The sequence below is a fragment of the Capsicum annuum genome, chromosome 8 (genome assembly GCF_002878395.1).
Source record: "Capsicum annuum cultivar UCD-10X-F1 chromosome 8, UCD10Xv1.1, whole genome shotgun sequence".
Taxonomy (NCBI): domain Eukaryota; kingdom Viridiplantae; phylum Streptophyta; class Magnoliopsida; order Solanales; family Solanaceae; genus Capsicum; species Capsicum annuum.
This window is the reverse complement of record NC_061118.1, coordinates 153741856-153754613: the sequence shown is the minus strand read 5'-3', so window position 1 is coordinate 153754613 and position 12758 is coordinate 153741856. Positions and strand designations below refer to the sequence as shown.

The window sequence follows — 12758 nt, the reverse complement described above, 5'->3', positions numbered from 1 at the left end:
TTACCGGCTAGATTTAATGAAACTTCATTATCACAACCTAATGGTTTTGATGTTGGTATCGGTATGGAATTAGATAATGAGACCCTGAATAGGCGTTATAATAATTTTGAGGAAGACTTACCAGAGGAAGATGATATAGAAGAACAAGAATTAGGTGATACCCCTACCCCTACTAGTCCGGTTACAGAATTACCGAAACACGGTGAAGAGCTGTCCCCTTTACCGGAATTTACTAGGGCCAATAGTACCGAACGTACTAAAAGGTCTTTAGTTTGAAAATTTATGGAGCATGATAGGGTAAAAAGTACTGCTACTTGCAATAAATGCAAGAATGTTTTTAAACATTTGACTGGGGGAAAAAATGGCGGGACAGGATTGCTAACTTCGCATTTGATGAGATGTAATAAAGAATTTCGTCTAAAAAACGATGCTAAGGCAAAAATAGATGGTACAACATTTGTACATGAATCTGTAGGAGGTAATATGGTTCAAACACGTTTAGACATGTTTAACCCGGCTGAAGCAAGTTCATCCTCGACATATAGTGAAGATGTAAATAGAGAAGAACTAGCGAAAATGGTTGCTGTTATGGGTTTGCCTTTTAGTTTTCCTTCGCATCCCGATTTTATTCATTATATTCAACGAGTATATAATCCTTCTTTTAAAGGTTTTTCACGAAATACAATTAAAAATGATATTTTTAAATTTCAAGCTGAACATTGTCATTTTCTTCGTTGCTTATTTGATAAATTTGATGGTAGAATATCTGTTACTTCTGATATGGGTACTAGTGTTGTCGGTAATGATTATTTTACTCTCACGGCTCATTGGATTGATCACGATTGGAACATGCAAAAAAGAATTATCGCTTAAAAATATGTCGATGAGTCTAAAACCGGTATGTATATAGCTAATACAATGGCGGAGAGCATGAAATATTTTAGATTTATTGGTAAACCTATGACATGCACATTAGATAATGCTTCTAATAATTTGAAAGCTATTGACGAGTTAAAAACTAGATTATGTTTAATGTATCAAGATCATTTTCATGTTAGATGTTCTGCACATATTTTAAATTAAATAGTACAATGGTATTCATTTATTTGGAAATGGTTGTCTTAAAGTGCGAATTGCTTGTAGTTCTATGTTTAAAAATAAAAAAAAGGTTGTAATGGATGATTTTAAACGTAAATGTGAACAATGTGGCCTTCCATATAGAAAAATTCCAAAAGAAATTCCTACTAGATGGAATTCTTTGTTTCAAATGCTTGAAGTTGTTGTTATATATCGTAAACCTATACAATTAGTTTATAATTCTTATAATGAGGATGTTAATTTAATGCTAGATGAAGATGATTGGACTGAAGTACAAGAACTTTGTAAATTTTTGAAAACTTTTTATCAAGCTACGAACACAGTATCTGCTCAATATACTCCAACTATTTGTTCTGTTTTAGTAACTATTACTGCTATTTCTAAGGTATTTGTTGAATATAAAAAAATATGTCCTAACAAAGAGGCAATTGAAGCTATGATTGAAAAATTTTAAAAATATTATTTTCCTATTCCACAAATTCTTTTAACAACTAATTGATTAAACCCATTTTATAAAGAACATGGTACAGTGATGGTGGTTAGAAAATTATACAACAATTTAGAAATTGGACTTCATCAAAAGCCATCAGTTGAAACTTGTTGTGCTAGCATAGTATCTACAGCTAAGAGTTTATATAAGTTGTATCAAGTTATGGAACAAAATATTGGACCGATTGAACCTCCTAGTTCTAGACGTAGATATGATGATTGAAATGACGAGATAGGCGAAGAACTTGGTCTTCAATGTTGTAGGAGTAATGATTTTGATTCGTATCTTTCGCAGGACCGGGAAAATATTAGAGATGAAACTAAAAAACAACAACTTTTATCCTGGTGGAAGACCTGGATCACACAATTTCCAAAACTTTCAAGGATAGTTTGAGATTTGTTATCAGCTCAAGCTTCTTCAGTTGCTTCGGAGCAAGCTTTCAGCGCAGGAAAATTTATAATAGGAGATCACTGGTATTCGTTAGCAAGGGATAGTTTCGAGATTTCGGTATTATTTAGAGATTGGATCAATGCCGAACGAAGAAATTTTGGGCTCCCCAAATTACCTCCCCATATTGAAGACGAAATAGATGAATTTTTTGAGGAAAATAGTGATGATGGAATGGAAGCAATGGAGGAACAAGGAAATAGACCAATTCCGGAAGATTTATCCGTCGAAGAATTAGAAAAGTTACGCCAAAAAAATTATAGACAATTTAGATATTAATAAGATTCTACAATAGAAATCTAATTCACACAGAACCCTTCCTAGAAGGTGGCTGCGTAGATTAGATTTACATTTAATATCTTTGTAATAAATGTACAACGTACGAAATTTGAATAAATATAACGGCTATTCGACTAATTTTGTTTTAAATGTTGCAATTATGAAAAAAAATATATTATATTAAGTATTCAAGTTTATAAAGTTAGAAAAAATTTTAACTTCTTAAACTTACTAAAAATATTATATTAACTTAACATCTATTTTTCAAGTTAAAATTTAAAAACTTTTACAATAATTAAAACTTAAACTTATTATAAAAAAGTTAATAAATTATATAAACTATATAAGTTAAAAATATATATATATAACTTATATATTAATCTCATTAAGTTATAATTTAAATTAAAACTTAAAAAAAAAAAAAATTGGTACCAGCGGCGATATTCCGTTAACGTTCCGGTATCGCTCCGGTCCTTTCCGGTTCCACACCGATAGCTAGCGGACCGGTCCGAACAAGGGAAATTTTCCGGTATTCCGGTTCCGGCGATATAAAACGGTAATGAGGTTCCAGTACCGTTCCGGATCCGGTCAAACCAGTCCGGCGGTTCCAGTTCCGGTCCGTTGACAGCCCTAGCTGCGTACGATACACCCTTGTGGTGGGGCTTCCCCGGACACCGCGCATAGCAGTAGCTTTAGTGCACCGGGCTGCCCCTTTTTTTAAACAAAGAGGGAGACAAGCTTCTGGGGGGAGGAAAAAAGCACAAATGCATACAAAATACAACAGACCGGCAGATAAAAGACCTTCACAACTGTAAAAAACTTGCTAGAAGTGACACCAGAACTTTTTGTCGCTTCATATCAATTCTAGGGGTGCACATTGGTCGGTTCGGTTTTATGTATTATTGGTTCGATTTATCGATTTTCGATTTTTAAATATGCCAAACCAATAACCAACCAATAAGATATTTTCTTATCAGTTTATCGGTTTTTGGTCCTTAACAATTCGGTTTTCGGTTTAACCAATAAGAAAAGACTCATAAAATAGAAATATTAACAACATAAAAAAGCGAAATTTTAGTTGCCGCCAAAAGCTTACGCAATGTGTTTTAGTTTACAAGAATCTTAAACTTAAACTGAATGTTTTTCAAACTGAATCCTAATTGTTGGAAGTTACTAAATGCTTCAAGCTTTCCAATACGACAATAACCGTGCTTTGTATTGTTCCTTTGTTGCCCTGAATAGGTTAATACTTTTTTAATCTCTGAATTGTGAATAAGTAGTGTATAATATATATATATAAGAATTTATATATATATAACACAAACAGGGGGTAAAACAGTAACTTAGTTATCCTTATTGGGTTATCGGAGCTAAAATCGAAATCGAACCGTTTACCCAATAAATTTTTTTATAAAACAAATAAAAAACCGTTAACCCAATAACATGTTTATCGGTTCGGTTTATCGGTCGGTTCGATTTTTGCACAACCCTAATCAATTCCCACTTATTCATTTACATTTTAAAAAAATTAAGTAGAATAGTAAGTTATAAAATAATGGGGATAGGGTAAGTGGATTTACTAAAGGTATCCTTGATACTACCAACTTTATCTGAGCAACTTTATTTCAGGGATTTCAAATTGTGGATTCAACAGAGGTACTCCATATGCTTCAACAAGGCGATTAAATTTATAAAACCCTGATTTATGAATGCCAATCCTCGATGACAATCACAGGAAATTCCTCAAGTAAAACATGTGTACCGGGAGCATAACCAAGCAGCTGATGTCCTATCTAAGGAAAGAGGCATGGAAGAAATGTTTTCATGGACCAAGAATTTTGCTAGTTCCTCGTGTGTATATGCCAACTCTAATTTTTTAACAGACATCGTCAGAACTACTTACACTAGAACAATGCCAGTCGCATGAGGGTTGACAATCATGAATCAGTTTGCAGCACAATGCCAAATGTTTTGTAAATTCATTTAGTTTATTGCATATTTCCCAACTATCCACAATAATAATAATATTAAAAAAATTAGATTCATGTCAGAAGACGAGGGCCAGTTTGGGTCGCTAGTGTAGGGAATTACTTGGTGGGGGTTCTATTCTTGTTATGATTCCGTGTTCCTTGTTTTATTACGAATCTGTGTGCTCTCCTCTGTTTTCTATTACTTATGGGTGACGTATTTATGTTATGTAATCTTGTTCTGTGCTGTACTATGAGTTGGTGTGGTATCTCGTGCCTTGAGCCGGGAGTCTATCGAAAACAGCCTTTCTACTTCTTTGGAGGTAGAGGTATGGACTGCGTACATCTTACCCCCCCAGACCCCACTAGGTGGGAATAGACTGGGTTTGTTGTTGTTGTTGTTGTCAGCAAAATCAATTCAAAATTGTGGGTCACATGCATATTTTCACTTTTACTGGACTAACAATTAGAGAAAAGATGTACAAATTTCAAAATCAGTTTTGGTTAAAACATCAAAAAGATCTACGCATCCACCCAAACAAGTTGGGATCTACTGTAAGAATCCTCAGTGTTCGTGTCGCTCCATTTTAGTGAAGTATTAAGAAAATAATAATTGATTTCACATGTACTACTTATTAAATCTACATATAAATCTATAACAAGACTATAAACTTCTAGCAAAAATTGGACCTAAACTAAATGCACCAACATGATTAAAGACTACAACATCATACCCGGTGAAATATCACAAGTGGGGTCTGGCGAGGAAAGAGTATACACAGACCTAACCCGTACCTTGTTGAAGTAGAGAGGTTATTTCCAAAGGACACTCGGCTCAAGTGTCAAATCAAAATAAAAGTGAAAAGGAAAAGCAACAAGGAAGAAAAATCACAAATAATAGAAAGAACAGTGCAAAACATTCCGTAAAGGAACGATTACATCAACAAAATAGTGTGATCACCTCATTCTTTTACATCACATTATTTACAACAACATGCCCAGTGTTTTCCCCAAAAAGTGGGGTTTAGGGATGGTAAAGTATATGCAGTCCACTACCTCAAATGATGTAGAGAGGTTGTTTTCGAGAGACTACCAGTTCAGGACAAATAACAGTATATCAAGCAAAAAAAACATAAAAATAAACAACAAAATGGAATAACACACCATTAGATAATAAAAAAACACGACACCCATAGAGTAAAACTATGAACTATCTATCTGAACTCACAAACATCACCAAAACACCGCGTACAAGAAACTACAAGGCACCTGCATAACATTGTGGCTACAGACACAACTACAAACCAAGCACTCCCTACTAGTAAGGACGCACTCCTACCCAGTAACCTTCTACCCTAATCTGCGTCCTCCACACCTTCCTATCAAGGGTCATATCCTTCATAAGCTATAATTGTTTCATGTGATGCCTAATCACCTTTCTCCCATGTTTCTTCGACGCATCTCCACCCCGTCTAAAACCATCCATAGCCAGCCTCTCACACCTCCGAACTGGGCATCCGTACACATCCTCGTCAAATGTCCGAACCATCTCAACCTCATTTCCTGCATCTTGTCTTCCATCGAATTCACTCCCACCTTCTCTCAAATAATCTCATTTCTAACCTTATTCCTCTTAGAAAGTCCACACATCCATCTCAACATCCTCAGCGCTGCCGCCTTCAACTTTTGAATGTGAGAGTTCTTAACTGACCAACACTCCACTGCATACAACATAGCCAGTCGGACTTCCACTTTGTAGAATTTAACTTTTGAAAACTTAAAAAAAGGTAAGTTCTACGGAGTGACAGTCCGACCGACTTAGGAGGTACCTTATTGTCATACAAGACTCGTGAACCGAGCCTCTATTTCAACCATCCTGCACCAATAAGATGCATGACATCCTCGTGAATCTCTCCATTCCCCTGAATCATAGACCCAAGATACTTGAAACTATCTCTTTTTCAAATGGCCTAAGAATCCAACTTCACCACCGTGTCCGCCTCATGCTCAAATCATTGAACTTACACTCGAAGGACTCCATCTTAGTCCTGCTCATTCAAAACCCTTTAGACACTAAGGTTTGTCTCCAAACCTTCAACTTATTATTAATTGCTCACTGGATCTCATCAACAAGCACAACATCAACAAATAACATACACAAAGCACCTCTCCGTAAATACGTTGCGTCAATACATCCATCACCAAGGCGAATAAATGGACTAAGAGTTGATCCTTGGTGCAACCATGTCAAAACAGGAAAGTGCCCTGAATCTCCTCCTATTGTTCTCACACGAGTCTTCCCGTCGTACATGTCCTGAATCGACCTATTGTACGTCACAGGTACCTCTCTAACCTCCAAGCACCTCCACAGAACCTTCCTAGGGACTTTGTCAAACGACTTCTCAAGATCGATGAACATGTGCAAGTCATTCTTTCTCTCCCTATACTACTCCGCTAATCTCCTTACAAAGTGAATGGCCACAGTAGCCGAGCGACCTAGCATGAAACCGAACTAATTCTCAAAAATAGTCACGATACTCCTCAACCTCAACTCTACTAAAATTTCCCAAACTTACATAATATGACTCAACAACTTCATACCCCTATTAGTTGTTGCAACTCTGAATGTCCCCCTTGTTCTTATATTTTTTTTTGAGATAAACGACTGTTGAATGTTAACTATATAAATGTGTCTAAACCAAGCCACCAAGGAGAAATCAGAGATAGCAGACATGTTGACTCAATTAATTCAATTCGTGTACACAACCATGCTACCTTCATCCAACTATCCAGAGCATCGGCTTAATTGTGCACAACTCCTTGTTCTTATATAATGGAATCATCGTAATCCATCCCCAAGCTTCGATCATCTTCGTCGTCCTAAATGATGTTAAACAACCTTGTCAGCCACTTCACTTCATACTTGACCCGCCAGTGCTTATCCAAAAATCTATCTAGAACTCGTTTGGCCAAATCACCCCACCCCTATGCATTCTACGAATAGCACCCTTGACCTCCTCTACCTTAATATGCCTACAATAACTGTAATTGTGACACCTCTCTAAGTGCTCTAAGTCATCTAGCACTAAACTTTTGTTCCCCTCGTCATTCAAGATTCTATGAAAATAATACTGCCATCTCCTCCTAATAAGGGCGTCATCTACCAACACTTTTACATCCTCTACCTTGACGCACTTCACTTGGTCAAGGTCACAGGCCCTCCACTCCCTAGCCTTGGCAAGCCTATACTTCTTATCCCTACATTTCTCCTCTAAAGCCGCATACAAACACTCGAAAGTGGTTGTCTAAGCCGTTGTCGACGCTAACTTAACCTCTTTACATCACATTATTTGGCCTTTAGATTTAAATTTTGGATCATGTGCTTACCGAAACAGTGAATGTTTACAAGTCTAAATCTGAAATAATATATCTTAACATTGAAAACAATAAACAATTTTAAAGTACTTACAAAGTAGATTGTAATTAGCGTCTTTTTTATGTATTAAATAATTAAAATTATACATGTATTATGTTAGTTTGGTTTGGGTTCGATTTGACTTTGTTTTTGTTAATACCAAACCAAACCAAGAATGGTTGACTTTCATTCACCAAACCAAGTCAATTTTTTTCAGTTTTACTTGGTTCGTTGGTTTGGTTTGGCTTGGCTTGTACACCACTAATTACAACAAGTAACGCTGCCAACTACCACTAACACATCGTCAACCACCCATAAGTCATCACTCTGGTGTTCTGCTCGTGGGGAGAGGGATGGGGGAAAGTGGGGTCCTCTCACCTGTGCTCACTTCCGTTTTAGAAGTCAGATTGGATTTCCAATTGGTGCTCAACAGAAGGTTCGTCAATTACTAACATCAACCCACTACACCATCACAACCAACCATCTTCACTAACGAACATAAAAATTTCATTTTTTTAATCAAATGATTATTTTATTCTATTACATTTATATTTTTCTAATATTTAATAACTTTTTCCTTGAATTGTATATTCACTATGTTTACAAATAAATAAAGTTTGCATGTTTTGAATGTTGAAATCCACTTTCCGCTACTATTTACTATTTCTAGCATTTCAATTATCATATTATTTTGTGGTAGTGAATGTTCCATTTTTAGTATCCGTAGTCATGCTTTCTTTAATTTCATTGTTTCTTTTTCCAAACTGTTTTTTAATGTCTTGTCTTGAGCCAAGGTTCTATAAAAAAAAAACCTCTCTTCATTGTAAGGGTTAGGTATGCGTACACACTACAATCCCCAGACTCCACTTGTGAGATTACGCAGAGTATGGTGTTACATATTTGTGCACACTACTAGTTGAAGATTTAAATAACATACACATACTGATTAATGCCAAAACAAATGGGGAAAAAGAGTTACATTAGGAGTCATTTAAGAATGGTAATAAATAGGGTGCATTACGTTGGTATTAGTTAAAGCGTTAGTTATACTGAGATTATTTCTTATACATTATTTCTTATACACATTGGTTTGGTGAATTAAAAATAGCATTCGTTGCATAATTTCTAAAAAATTATTTATACTAAAAATTAAAATAGCATTAATTATACTGAGATGTAAAGAAGGATTTGAAGTGCAATTATCTTTACCATGTTAATGCATGCAATGAAAACCCTTGCATTGCTAATACCATGGTTTGTCAGGTATTAGTTATACATAGCACAATACTATATAGAGCGTATAACTAACGCTTCATTACTTGTACATGGGTTGAGGAAGTGCATCAAACAAGATATTGATAAGACACGAAACTAATGCATGCACTATTTTTTCTAGTTATCTAAACTATTGAAGATATCCAAATGGTTGAATTCACTTATAGGTTCTAGTTCACCTATCCCTCTATAAAAACAACGGCTTACAACATTAATGTTGAACCCTTCACTCCTCACTTAATAGTGGAGACCAAAAGTCCCAGCCAGTTTATGTCTTCAATCCCATACAATTTTAGTAAGACACGTGTATTATGCACTAATGTGTAACTCATCCCTGCCTCCTTTGTATCTTCTTTTTTCTTCCAATTCTTTTAGATTAAGGCATGTTTGCCCTCATTAAGCATAACCAACAATGACATTTCATGCTTGGAGTGAGATATTGGTATTAGCCAACTTGTTTTAACATTCCACAATATCATGGGGGTTATCAAGAAGAGTAGTGTGGATATGTAAGGGGGAAAAGTTCTTTTAGCTTTCCCTCTATACTACCTTCCTCCTCACTTCCTATCTTCACCAGAATTATAATGTGCCACTATTGACGGCCTTTTGCAGCGCTGCAGCATGACATCAGTACCAATACCTAATTACACAATCCAAAAAAAGTAGTTTCTGTCCTAATAACTTGAAACAAAGATGCTAAAAGAATGCAACCCCTTCAGCTTTAGTGTTCTAGATGTATCATACACAAATAGTGAGCTACAGAATACTCCAAATTTTAGTACAGACGAACAGGGTAAAAAATTTTCCAGGTTATTTTTGAGGTTTTAATAGGAGATCATTGAGTAAACAAAAGGAGGGGTAAATAGTACCTCTTGAAGAAGGCTTTCTAAATGGCTGAGCCACTTCTTCTGGTTGTTTAGAAGGAACAATACCAAAAGCTTCTGCATAGGTAGGATCATCTTCCTCAAACGCTGCCTTCCTAAAAGCCAGCGTGGTTGCCTTCTTTTTAACAAAGTCAAGATCCTGACGCACTTTACTCCTAGGCTTCAATGCCAACTTCTTCACAAAATCTAATGTCTCTTTCGGTTGAAATCTTTCCCTAGCCTTCTTAATCTGACTTGCAGAGTAAGTACAATTCCTCTCAAGATCACTAAAATCTACAGCAAAAAAACCATTAACCGACACAGCACGCAGTCTGTATTTCTTCCTACAATGACAAACTAAACCTAAAGCACTCCTACGGCCCACTTCATCGACCCCTTCCTCAACTGCCTTTATAAAGTTCTTCACATGAGTTTGCAAAGACTTTTCAGCAAAAGTTGGTTCAAAATGTACAAGATCATCTGGATCAAACCAACCATAACTACTATCACCATAAAAAGCAACCAAAATGCAATCCTCCCTTTTACTCCTCCTCACTGAAGGAGTCGCAAATGCCTCATTGTAAATATGACCTGGCCACCAAGGATGCGACTTCACTTTCCCCCACACCATATCCCCCATTTCAAATCCATACCCAACAGACCAGCATTTTCCACTCCCCGCAAAGTCGTCGAACTTAGATAGCATCAAGTCATACTCCGAAACAATCGCCTCCGATTTCCCCTTCCTTGCATCAGCTTTTTTACTCGAAACCAATGCCGTCTTCCCTTTCTGTTCCGACTTAACCCTCCCGGACTTCGCGGAACTCCCACCTTCTCCTTCCTCCTTTACATCCTTAACCCTAGTTTCACTAACCTTACTTTCCTCATTTAAAACCCTAGAATCTTCTACCTCCATAGAAACCCTCTTTGCTTCAAAATCATCTGCCGCGGCGACGGCGGCGTTGCTAATGGAAGTTGCGGAAACCCTAACTTTCGTGTCTCTTACTGATTCGTTACTCCGATTTTCTTCAAATCTATTGGTCATCACAGAAATCATATCATCTCATGGAGCTAAACTCCCTTCCTATACAAATTGAAATGAACCTTATAGCAACGAATTCGTGCCGGGAAATGCAGCAAATTCAAAGAAACAGTGATAAATTTTCTGGATATAAAGGTACAAACCCTGTGAGGGCAAAAGAGACAGAGAGCGGAACCCGAAATGCCAATGTAATGTGAATTGTAGATTTGTGTGTGAGAGAGAGGATGTAGCTTATTTAGTTTCGGCCTGTGGGCTTTACCCGGTTTAAGGCCCAGTTTTGTAAAAGAAGGAAATGAAACACATCCACACCACGTGTTGAAGGACTTTTTTTCCTTTTCTCCACGTATAAATGATTTATTGTTCCTTTACTATTTTTTTTTATTTTTTTGTGAGGAGTTGTTTTAATCTTGAGTAGGGGTCTATCGAAAATAGCATATTTGTCTGACTTCTAAAGTAATGATATGGACTGCATACATTTATCTTTTTCAAACTTCTACTTTGTAAAAATATACTGAATATGTTATTGTTAAGTGTCAAGAAAAGGATTAGGCTGAAGATTGTCCTAACATTTGTGGTAATTTGTGAAAGAAAAAAATGGATTAGGGGTGTGTTTGCTACGATGGAAAATGTTTTTCTATTTTTCCTTATTTGGTTGTAGTAAAATATTGGGAAAACATTTTTCAAGATAACTCATTTTTTTCTATTTCAAGGAAAATGACTTTCTTCGTAGACCAAGGAAGTCATTTTCTGAAAAATGACAAACGTGACTTATGCCCTCAGCCCCATCCTTCTTCTCCACTCTAAGAACACTCATGTTCACATGACTCAAAAAATTCACATTTTTAAAAAATTTACATTACTCGAAAATATTTTTCACTGTGCTTTGTTTCAATTTTTCATGGCTTCAAATAAAAAAAATAGTGAAGCCTGAATTTTTCTCTTTTCCAATGTTCGTTGAATGTATTGTTATTTTCATATGCATAGAGGAAGACTTACCTATGTTACTTTTGCTAATTGCATATTTCATTTTATCATCGATGTAACTTGTTTCACAAAGTTAAATAAGCTTATCGTTCTTTTATATTTCTATTGCTTGTAGTATCTTGAGATTGTCCTGAAAAATGTTGAAAAATGTCTCCTATATTTGCTAATTAATAGTTTCTTAAATTTAGTGATTGTAATATTTTAGTATTCGATATTAATATTATTTGCTATGCTTAAATTAGTTCTTACAAATTGTTGAGTCGCTAGAGACACTGATATACTAGTTAACAGTTAGTAGTATTTTCTAAAAAATACTTTTTCACTCACCAATTAAACACTTGAAAATATTTTTCTAAAAAAATATTTTTTACTCAACAACCTAACACCATAAAATATTTTTCGTAAAATATTTTTTACTCACCGACCAAACATGAAAAAATAATTAGAAAACCAACTTATTTTTGAAGAAAACATTTTTCATGGAAATATTTTCCATCATACCAAACACACTATGACGAAGGTCTTTCTTTTTCAATTGCAAGTTAATCATACTTGGCTCAAGTTTTATTATTGATAGTAAGCTTATCATTTTTATTGGATTTCAGTCATTTAGGTTTGAAGTTCATACACATATGATTGATTGAAATTTAGTTACATGTTAATTGTCTTCTCTCCACTATCCAATACTACAGCGCAAGAGAGAAATAAGTACTTAGTAAAAGTCAGAATCAATAAAAAAACAAAAAGTCATAAATTTATCATCACACATTTCTTCTCTTCATTTATTTTTCAGCACTTCTAATGTGACAAGTTTAGTAATGTTTCATCTCAAGTATAGTTTGTACTCCTACTCCAAAAGCCAATTAATTATTTACTTACAATCTCAACATCAATATTT

At 35.4% G+C, this 12758-nt stretch overlaps 1 protein-coding gene and 1 non-coding gene across 2 annotated transcripts in view; both read right to left on the bottom strand.

Annotated features, from left to right (window-relative positions):
* The window catches only part of LOC107879338 (PWWP domain-containing protein 1), a 16896-nt gene extending 5805 nt beyond the window's left edge, over window positions 1–11091 (bottom strand). The window contains exon 1 of the mRNA XM_047394686.1: window positions 9841–11091. Within this exon, the coding sequence (XP_047250642.1) occupies window positions 9841–10891 (1051 nt within the window). The 5' untranslated portion in view covers window positions 10892–11091. The remainder of the gene's footprint in view (window positions 1–9840) is intronic.
* On the bottom strand, window positions 6967–7064 carry LOC124886906. Its single transcript, XR_007044307.1, has one exon. It is a non-coding gene; the product is annotated as a small nucleolar RNA snoR100 (small nucleolar RNA).
* Window positions 11092–12758: the final 1667 nt, after the last annotated feature.